The 10,579-nt window shown below is 62.1% G+C and overlaps 1 protein-coding gene across 7 annotated transcripts in view; it reads right to left on the bottom strand.

Annotated features, from left to right (window-relative positions):
* Ncs1 (neuronal calcium sensor 1) overlaps positions 1-10,579 on the bottom strand; it is a 29,781-nt gene that overhangs the window by 6,132 nt on the left and 13,070 nt on the right. For 3 of the 7 annotated variants that reach the window (XM_010627360.2, XM_010627361.2, XM_010627359.1), the window contains exons 2-5: positions 8,819-8,843; positions 1,524-1,662; positions 609-687; positions 112-200 (exon numbers count right to left, since the gene is read on the bottom strand). In XM_010627360.2, the coding sequence (XP_010625662.1) occupies positions 112-200; positions 609-687; positions 1,524-1,662; positions 8,819-8,843 (332 nt within the window). Of the gene's footprint in view, positions 1-111; positions 201-608; positions 688-1,523; positions 1,663-4,799; positions 7,252-7,983; positions 8,798-8,818; positions 8,844-10,579 lie in introns of those variants that run through there. The other 4 variants (XR_780889.2, XR_780888.1, XR_780887.2 and 1 more) reach the window with 2 other exon arrangements.

Raw genomic sequence — 10,579 nt, 5'->3', positions numbered from 1 at the left:
CCCCAGTTTGGCCCCCGCCCCGCCCACTCTGTCCCCCGGCAGTCGCCAGCCCCGAAGCACTTCCCCGGGCCACCAGCTCCAAAAGCTCCTCCCCTCCCCAAGGCTCCTCACCACCATCTGGTAGATGGCGTCCACGATATCCAGCATCTCGTTCCTGGTGATGTAGCCGTCGTTGTCCAAGTCATACAGCTTGAAAGCCCCTGCCGTCAAGCAGCCGGGCTGAGCGACCGGCAGGGGGCAGTGGCGGGCACCGCAGCCCAGCGACGGACGCGCATGCGCCCACACCACTGGGACCAGCGCTAACGTTACATTCAAGAAAATAAGCGGCGTGTGGTGCGAGGTACAAGGGGGGCCCGGGACCTGGCCTCAGAGAGGCATTGGGGGTTTCACCACCAGCCCTTAGGGCGGGAACCCCTTAGATCCCTGATGCCACCCTTGTCGTCCTCCCCCAGCTTCGGGGCCCCAGCGCCTCCACGGCCAGGCTCCATCTGCACCCACTGCAACGGCATCTGGTGCCTCCGCCTCCCCGCAAGGGCCCAGGGCCGCCTCCCTCTGGGTGAACCACCTTCCTGCTGCCCACCCAGGCCTCGGACGGGGCCAGCACTTACACCGCAGCTTCTCATCCAGGGTTCCCCGAGAGGTCACCGACAGCGCCTGGATGAACTCGGAGAACTCGATCCTCCCGTCCTGAGAGGACAGAGAGGGTCAGCGCAGACCCTGGAAGGACGTGACAGCCGGCAGCAGGCACGAGACACCCGTGGCCGATGGGCAAAGTGAAGGGTGGAGGGACAGGAGCGGAGGGCAGGCGGGCGGCCTGGAGCACCAGTCCGAGCCTCAGTTTTCTCTCCACAAAAAAGGGAGAATTAGAAGTATCTGCCCTGGCTGGGCATGGTGATGCACACCTGTCATCCCAGTAGTCTGGGAGGCTGAGGCAGGAGGATTGCAAGTTCGAACCCAGCTTGAAGAAATTGGAGACTTAGTGAAACCTTGACTCATTTTTAAAAATGGGCTGGGGACGTGGCTCGCTGCAAGGACCCTGGGTTCAACTGAGTGCCAGGACGTCAAAAAACCCTACCCCACAGGTGTTGGCAAGGCCCCACTAATCATAACCCACACTGAGGCCTGGTCAGATAGTCAATGTTCAGCAAAAGCCAGTAATGATGGTTAAGGCTGTTACTGACCCAGGAAGGATTTGCCCTTCGTGCTTACAGGAAAATTCAGTGTTTATATGCTTGTACATATGTGTGCATGCGTGTGTAGACTGTGCACGTGTGTACATGCCTGTATGTACCTCTGTGCACGTGTACACGAGTCTTCCCGTACACCTGCCTGTGAGCACACGTTGTGTCCGCCCGTGCGCATGTGCAGGGTGTCCCTGCCTGCCTCTTGCGCTCGCAGCTGTAGGCCTTCGTGGCTACGCACGTGCGCATGCGCGTTGTTCCTAGAGACGCTGTGGGGCGGGGCCGTCACAGGATGGGGCGTTCAGTCGGCCCAGGCCTAGGTCCACGCCCCACTCGGCTCACCTTGTTCTCATCGAAGACGTTGAAGACGAACGTGGCGAACTTGGTGGGATCCCCAAACGGGAAGAACTGCTTGTAGATCTTCTGGAAGCCAGCGGCGTCCAGCTGCCCGCTGGGACAGTCCTTGATGAAGCCCTTATACCTGGACAGGGGCAGGGACGGGGTGAGAGGGGCCCCGCGTCACCCACTGTGGGGAGCGCCTGCCCAGGGCCCAGATCTGCGAATCCCGGCCCAGCGTGACCCCAGTGACAGTGTCACACACACCGCAGGCGTGCGCCCATCCCTGTGTCCCCGGACAAGTGAGACCACCTCTCTGAGCCTCCTCAGCCTCCTGTGCATAGGGACGGGGCAAGAGGCAGCGTGGAGTCTGCAGATACCATGCCCAGAGCGCTGCTCCGCTCCTGCCCCAAAGCCACCGGACAAGTCCTTCCCCAATGGGGATCCAGGGGCCCTGCCCTTGTCAGCACCCAGTGTGACCTCCACCCAGGGTCGAGGCAGGGAACTTGGCAAATCTTACTCTCCGGATGACCTCGACAGCCCCAAGGTACTACCAGAAAGCCCATTTTAAAGATGGGGAAACAGGCTCAGAGAGCGGAAGTCATTCCAAAGTCCCCATGGCCCGGGCTGCATCAGAGGTGGGGGCGGAAGGTGGACAATGAAGGGACCCAATGGACAGAGGAGCGAATGACTCTGTACCACCAGGTATGACCCGCAGGGAGATTCCACTCATCCCGCCATCCCTGGAGGAGAGGACTGTGGGAGAATCCTCCCAGACTGCAGGGACCAGGATGGACGGAGACACACAGGCCGCTGAGGGGACAGACGGGCCTGTGATGGAGGCCAAATGTCCAAAGGAGGCAGGCCCCGGGCAGTGCCTGTGGGGCCCCTGGAGCAGGCTGGGGACAGCCCGGTGCCAGCTCTGCGCTCAGCTATCCACACACGTACTGGTTCTGTTGCCACCTCAGCTCACAACAGGGGCCCAACAATGCGACAGATGAGGACCCTGAGGCTCAGAGCTGGCAGCTATCAGCCTGAGGCCCCGGTCCGCCCCAGGTGTCCTCTCCAGCTGACCCGGGACCCCTAGGGTGTGTCCTGGCAGGACCTCAGGTCTACTGGCCTCTTACCAGTCACCCAGGCTGCTCCAGCCCCCAAGCCAGAGGACACAGAGCAGGGCAGAGCCCCAGGACAACAGCACCAGGCGATGTGGCTCCAACCCCTCCAAAGCAGGAGGAAGGGACTCAGCCCCTTGAGCTCCTCCCCTTGAAGCTGCCTCCTTGACTGCCTTTGTGGGGGCTAGGAGCAGAGTTGAGGAACAAGACCTGGTCCATGACCCCAGGGTGCCTGGCCACGATGGACCCCTGGGCAGGGGGAGGGACATGGTCAGTGCCAGGACTCCACCAGACCTGGAGGCCTGTTTTTGAAACTGGGTCTCACTGTGTAGCCCGAGCTGGCCTTAAACTCTCAGTGATCCTCCTGCCTCAGCCTCCTAAGTGCAGGGATGACGGTGTGCGCCACCACGCCTGGCTCCTTCTAACCTCTGGGCCATTGTGGTTTGCCTTACTTTCGGGATCCTAAAAGGCAATTAAAACATGCAGATAAAAGGAGCCGAGCAGCGGCTCCCAGGTCCTGCAGCCGCCTCAGAAGTCTCCCAGAAGGGAAGGCCCAGCTTCTGAGCCGCTTTCAAGGGCTGGCAGTGGGGGTGGCCTGGGGAGCCTGCGGAGGCTGCCGCTGTGGCACCAGCTCCAGCAGGGCCCACGAGACCCTCCTGCCACCCCCACAGTCCCCAGGCTCCTACCGCCCCACGGCCAGCCTGCCCGGCCCCGCTGCGGAAGGTTCCTGCTCGCTCAGCTGTGTCTTCAAATTCCTCATCTCCTAAATGGAAGGTCCTGGTCCTGCCTCAGCGAGCAGCCTGCCCACTGGTGACGCCCCACCCTACCATCTCCCCTGTCTCTCCCCCTTTTTGTGCTACTAGGGATCAAATCCAGGGGCTTCACAGTAAGCTACATGCCCAGCCCCTTATTTTTTATTTTGGGATAAGCTCTCCATAAATTGCCCAGGCTGCACCTTCCTGCCTCAGCCTCTCAGAGTGCAGGATGACAGGCATGTGCCTCCTAGCCTGGTTCTTCTTGGCAATTTCCAGTCCACGAACCCCTACCCTGCTCAATGCCCTCTGGTCCGGTGGCCCTGGAAGTTTGAGCCCGGTATCTGTCCCCCGTTGTGAGCACCTTGACACCCACGCAGCTGACCTGAACAGACCCTCCACCATTTGAACATGGGTCCAAACCACGTCCTAACCTAAGCCTCTGAGGAGGGGACCCCAATGCAGCAGCTGCTCCCTCAGGGGGCTATCCAGGCCCCCCGGGTGTCCTCTGTGCCCAGAAGAGGCCACACTGTATCATGTTCACTGCCAGGCTGTGCCCTCCCCTGGAATCCGAGCTCCTGGATGCCCAGGGCCAGGGTGCCCCACAGGTGGCCTGCAGGATGTGGTCCCAGAAAATGAAATCACACAAACCACCGGGCAGGGCAGAGAAAGCCGGGGCCCAGCTGGCAGCTGCTTCTTCCCAGGCCTGCAGACCCTGGCCTGAGCCCAAGAACCCCATGGGCACAGTTAGAAAAGCCCCTGTGCAAACTGATGGGAGAGGGAGCGAGTATGGTCCAAGGTCACACAGCAAGTCTGCAGCGCAGCAGAGCCAGGACTCAGCTCCAAGGCACCCGCCTCCCAGCTCCTCCCCCTGCGCAGCGCAGGAGAGCGCTGTACCCAAACATTATGTAACCCATTGTTCATCCCCGAGGGGCGGGCACAGCCCGGGCTGGAGCACCAGACCTCTCGTTCACCCGACGCCTCAGAGGTGCGGGCCGTGTTGGGGGCTGGCAGAGCGGCCACCCCAAAACAGCACACCCAGTCATGGGGGGCCGAGGGAGCTGCCACCTCGAGACACAAACAGCGCCAGGGCACCTCCTCCCGGTGACTGGGTGACCAGACTGCCCGCTCCCGGCCAGGGCAGGTCCCAGGCCACCGGTCTCCACCCTGTGGCCCACACCTGCCAGGTGCCCAGCGGGGTCCCACAGGGCAGACCCTGCAGTGCCCGGGTCTTCCCCCACCCCACATGGCACATCTGGGGACATCCGTGGGTTATAAGGTGACTAGCAGTGTGCCCGGCCTCCACCTGACAGACCCAGAAGGAGGCCCACGACGCTGCCTCAGAGATGGGGAAACAGAGGCCCCTCCTGGCCCAGGGCCTCCCTGTGGCTGTTCCCTCTGCTCTGCTTGGCCCTCACCTGCAGACCACTGTGTCTCCCAGACGGGGTCCCGCACACGAGGGCCACTGTCAGCACCCTGTACCAGGGCGGGGTCTGGCTGGCTCCTCTCACACTGTGCTGAGGCCGACTTGTGTCCCCGGGCCACTGCCTGGGCCACGGAGGCAGGCACGGTCCAGTTCCGCTACAGCACGGGAGTCCTCGGCCATGTGACACAGTCACGTGGCTGGAAGTGGACGCAGGGAGTGGGCTGGGGTTTCACTGTGCACCCTGCTGGCTCAGGTGGGGCTGGGAGAGGGGCAGAGAGGACACAGGGGCAGCCTGGTTCCACAGCGCAGCCAGGTCAGGGTTCAGGTTGAGATCTCAGCCCAGCCCCAGGATCTCCAGGCCCCAACTGCAGGTCGGGCCTCAAGTGCAGCACGGGAGGGAGTGGCCGGAGGGGTCTCCTCCTTACGATCACCATAACGCCCCTGCCACCACTCCCGGGAGACCCCTGGGAAGGGGAGGAGCCCAGGACCCCTCCTCGAGGGGCTCCAGAGCAGCTGCGGCGTGGGTATGGCAGGCCGCTCCTGCAGACAGAAAGGGTGCAAGAGGAGACCCAGAGCTGACGGCAACAGGCTTACACTTCTTTGCAAGGGGAGGGTGGGGGGCGAGAAATCTGTCACTGCACAAAAACCCCAAGGGCTGGCTGCCTTCTGCGAATCCCGCCGCCCCCAGCCCCAGCAAGGCCAGCCCAGCCAGCCAACCGCCTGCACGTCCCCAGCGAGACCCTGCAACCTTCTCGGCTCCGTCCCTGACGCCCCGGCAGCGGGCACCGGCCTGGCACACAGCAGGTGCTCAGCAAGGATGGAATAGGAGGCTGCAGGTGCGTGCTCGGGACACCAGGGTCCTGTTTCTGCACGGCTCTCGTTCTCCTGGGCCCTGTGACACTGCCTCGCACACAAGCCCCAGCCTGCTGGGCCGTGGGAGCACGGGGCTAGGCAGGAGACCAGGCCCTGTTCTCCTTGTCTCCCGCAGCTAGGACAGTGCGGTAGCTGCCTGCGTCCTTCGGCGCCAGTGCCAGAGGCGGAACAGGGGGCTGCGGGGGAACAAACCAGGGCCCTAGGTTGCCAGGAGCCTGCAGGCACAGCCAGGAGGGGCGCGGCGGAGAGCAAGCGCTCCCCGTGTCTCTTCCCGACCCCCTCCCAGAACCCCGCAGGCCTCCTCCTGATACCCCACAGCTTCAGAGTCCTGGGTTCCCCTGGGCCAGAAGCCAACATGGAGCCCAAGAACCAGAGAGGAGGAGGAGGAGGAGGGAGGAGCCGGACGCAGACCACGTACCCACACACAGCCTGTGGTCTGGGAGAGCACTGCGCCCCTCTCAGCCTCTGTTTCGCCATCTGTAAGATGGGGCCATTCCTGGGGCTCAGGGCAGGGCACCGCCCTACACTTGATCTTAGCCAAAAGGCCAAGACGTGACAGGGCACTGCTCTAAGGACCAGCGTAGCCCCCCACAGGGGCCGGGGGACACTGGGGAGGCAGCCTCATCGCCCTCCCTTGCGTGGGGCAGACGCCTCCAGGATCCCTTCTGCTTCCACCCACTGCTTGTCTTATTCCGCTGGGATGCTTGGTTATTATCCAAGGAATTTGGAAAACAGAAAATAAAAGAGGACAAAGAGCACCCGTAATCGACAGTCCCACCACCCAAACCACTGGGGGCCACAAAGGGGCTCCCTGGAGGCCCACAGCTGACCCCGATGCTCCTGTTTCCCTTGCCCTCCCCTGACGCCTCAGCTGCCCGGTGGCCTGGGTTCCAGAACCGCAACTTTTCCAAGGGAGAGGCTGACGTCGTGGATGTTGAGAATGGCAAGTGCTGTCTGGTTTGTCACAAGGGCAAGGGGCAAAGGGGACAGTGGCCTGAGGACCCAGTCTCTAGCCCCACAGGCCTGTGCTACAGTCCCAGGTCATGGGGTGAGGCTAAGGCCAGTTGAGGGTCCATGACTGGGTTCGCTTGGTGTGGCAGCAGCTGACCAGGGTGCTGGGAGAGACGGATTCACAGCATCGTGATCTGTGATCCATTGCTGATGTCTGGCAGGGGCACAGGAGGGGACAGAGGGGGCAAGAAGGCCACTGTTCGACCGCCTGGGTCAATGATGGGTGCGGCCTGTCCAGAGGTTGGGGGTGGGACGGCCTGGGGGCCACCTGTCTCCAACCTTGACAGCACCACCAGAGGCACCAAAGGGTGCTCAGTGAGTCCACAGGACTTCCTGCCGAAGAAAGGGCCACTTATTTCCTTTCTAGCATCTTTAGGGAAAAAGCCACTGCAGCGGAGAGCGGGTGTCGTGGGGCTGGGGTCCCAGCCTGCCATGGAAACCCAAATGCCCGCCCGTCCTGGACTCAGGTTTCCTTCTCTCCATGGTGCTGTCCTGGTTGGCAACATGTAGCTCTGGGGCTGCGTTCGGTTCCTGCTGGGTCCCAGTGTCCGGGGCAGCACCTGGCACAGAGCGTGTGTTTCATAGTGGCCCAGGCCCCGTTTCCCACCTACCCAGCAAGGCGGGGCTCCTCAGCCTCAGGGCCGCTCCAAAGGGTGCAGATGAGGAGCTGAGGGCAGTTCGTCACCCAGCACCACCAGAGAGCACACTGGGGGCTCCGCACACTGCTGCAGCCCTCACCGTCCAGGTGGGGAAACCAAGGCCCCAAGCCGGTCACCGTCCCACATCACTCAACAGCGCCAGGAGGGCCTCTGCGTCCCCAGCCACGGGGACAGTGCCCTTTTTTAGGGGGCCTAGGGATACGTTATGGTTCAGATCTAGAATGGCCCCCCACCCCCGAAGGCTCGTATGGTCAGAGGCAGGGCTTTGGAAGGGAACTCAGATCTGTTAGGAGGCGGAGCCTGGGCGGAGTGGTCACCGGGCCATGACCTGGAAGGACCCGTTCTGGTCCCTGGCTCCTCCCGTCTCTCCCTCTCCCTCCCTCTCTCTCTCTCTCTGTCTCTCTCCTTCCTGGTCACCATGACATGAGCAGGTTTCCTCCACCAAGCCCTTCTACCGTGCTTCTCTGCCTTTCAGCCAGCTGGCCATTGACTGAATACCCTAAAACCGTGAACCACATTAAACTTCTCCTTTAAATTATGGGGCCAAAGTGGAGAGGAGACAGCCCGCCCCCATTTTGTTTTATTTTTGGAGACAAAGTCTTGCTACATAGACCAGGCTGGCCTTGAACTCACTATGTAGCTCAGGCTGGCCTTGAACTCTTGATGATCTTCCTGCCTCTGCCTCCCGAGTGCTGGGCGCTCATGTCTGTCTGTTAATGGCCTCCCAACGACACTGGCCCCTGCCCTGACGTGTCCCGCCTCCTTGGGCTGCTTGGCCTGCTCACAGCTCCAGGAAGCCTCTGCTACATCTTTCATCTGTTGCTCAAACATCCACACTGAGGAAAGAGTCCAGGTCAGGGGTCTGCCCACCTCATTTGACCCCAGTCCCAGATGTGGGGCGGGGAGAGGCCACGTTCACCCCAGGTTGGCTCCTGGAGTCACCCAGAAGATAAGTACTGAGGATAGCTTAGCCCTGGGAACACAACACAGGCCCCAGAGCCACGGGAAGGCTGAGAAGGACCAGAGTGTCCCAGGCTGTCAAGGGGAAGCTGAGGTTGGGGGGTGAGAGAGGCCTCACAGGGCTCCCCAACTGCCCCAGTCACAGTGACACACAAGCCAGCCACCCATCCCTGAGCCAGGACAGGCATCACTAATCCATCCCAGAGCTCAGTCTGCAACCTCGGAACGCTTCCTAACAGCTGCTGTGGAGGAGCACAGCTGGCACTCAGCAGAGACCCACCCGCCAGCCTCAGTCCAGTCCGAGCCACGGTTTCACAAAAGAGACAACTGAGGCAGGAAGGGAAAGAGGATTTTTAAAGACACAAGAAGAACCGCCCCCACCCTGCAATCAGTTCCACCAAAAGCAGAGGCTGAGGTACAGTTTGGTCCTTCAGGGACACCCGGCCACCCCACCCCACCTCCAGCACAGACCCCCACCAGCCTCAGCACGGGGACCATGGCTACTCACCACTGCTGCACCTCCTTCTCCGTAACTGCAAGAGAAAACACAAGAGTGGCCTTTAGCTCGGGACGTGGCCCTGGTGTCCCCTTCTGCCCTCCCGCCCCGCAGCCCCTGTGTCCCCTCTGGGTCCCCTGGGACCCTCGGCTGTCACTGCCTGCCAGCAGGCTCCAGACTAGGCCAGCGCTCTGCGCAGAGGCCCCTGCCTCCCCTCCCCAGCACTTCCAGGCCCGGCCTGGAAGCGACCACGCTGCACGGAGCAACCGCGCTGTGCGAAACACAAACCGACATCTACTCTGAAAGCAGTGAGTCGGGCAAGGTCGGAAACAGACCAGGGTCCTCTCCAAGTCACCAAAGGAGACACCACACCACCCCCAGGGCCACCCTCTCCCCTCTGTGCGACCAAGGGGAGCCCCTGAGCTCCCTCAGTTCCTCTGTTTGTAAAGCAGGCAGAATAGTGCCTGCCACACGGAGCCAGGATTCAATCCCAATGGGCACGGAAGCTCCTGGGTCCCCAGTGTGGGGGTGGCCAGGCACATGGGGGGTGAGGGGGTCCACACAGGCGTGCGGGGTGAATGACGCACGGGGGACGAGCGAGTGAGTGAAGGGGGACAGGACGGTGGCGCCGCAGGTGGTCTGAGGGGCAAAGGAGCCCGAGTCTGCTGCCTGGGGGGAGCCCGGGGTCTCTGCAGCTCCAGGGAGGCCACGCTGCAGACCCCTGCACAGCTGCAGACACCCAGCACCCAGACAGCCGGGCCTGATTCCCACAGCAGCATGGACAGGAGGACACCACTCCCTCTCTGGACCTCGGGTTCCTTGTCTGTACAGCGGGCTGTGCTCACTGCTCTGCACCTGCAGGAGAACCCTACAGGCAGGTGGGGTCCATCACCCCAGGGAGGAGACTGAGGCTTAGACGGCACCGACGGTCCCTCGACAGCCGCTCCCCTCCCCACAGAGTCAGCCAATGAGCCGCAGACCTTGTGTGCTGACCTGACCCTGGCGGCGATGTCTCCACCACTAGGCCCCCAGCAGCCAGGGGAGGCAGAAGGGGCGGACGCGGCTGGCTGTCCCCAACCCCGAACCTGGGAGGCAGCCCCTGGCCTCTCTGTCACGGCCATTTCCCCTCCCCACGGCACTGTCCCAACGCCCAGAGAGCCCTTTTCTTGACGTCCCCTCACTCTGTTCTCGTGGATTTGCCTACCCGGCTTCAGTCGGAGCAGAAAGGCCAGCACACGGCTAGTGACTTACGCCCGTGGGTTTTTCCTAATATACAATAAAGACAAAGCGGGCTTGGTGGGACACACGGGTCATCCCAGCACTCGGGAGGCCGAGGCAGGAAGATCCCCACGAATTCGAGGCCAGTGTGGGCTCCGTAGTAAATTCAAGGCCAGCCTGAACTACCCAGCAAGACTTTGTGTCAAAAACCAAAACAAACAAACAAAAAGACATAACTATTAAAATAAAAGGTGACTGTCGTTGGTCCAAGCCGGCCTCTGCAGCCATAAAACAGTGAAAAGCTACACTGTCCCTACGTGGCCACCGTGGGGAGGGACACGCCATCCATGCAGAAAGGCCCTGCCCTGAGTCCGGAGCACCCAGCGCGAGGGGCAATCACACCAGCCAACAGCCGGGTGCCTCCAGAAGCCAGCGGCCGGGTCGGACTTATGTTCCAGAGAAAGCAAAGAGCCGGGGACCCCAAACAGAACTCAGGGCCCGTGGGCGGGGTGGGGCAGCCCCGGGGTCCGGTGGGACTGCCCAGGGCGCTGTGGC

The sequence above is a fragment of the Fukomys damarensis genome, unplaced genomic scaffold (genome assembly GCF_012274545.1).
Source record: "Fukomys damarensis isolate Sample0158 unplaced genomic scaffold, DMR_v1.0_HiC HiC_scaffold_36, whole genome shotgun sequence".
Lineage (NCBI taxonomy): Eukaryota > Metazoa > Chordata > Mammalia > Rodentia > Bathyergidae > Fukomys > Fukomys damarensis.
Note: the sequence above shows the minus strand (reverse complement) of the source record. Positions and strands in the feature narration are given on the sequence as shown.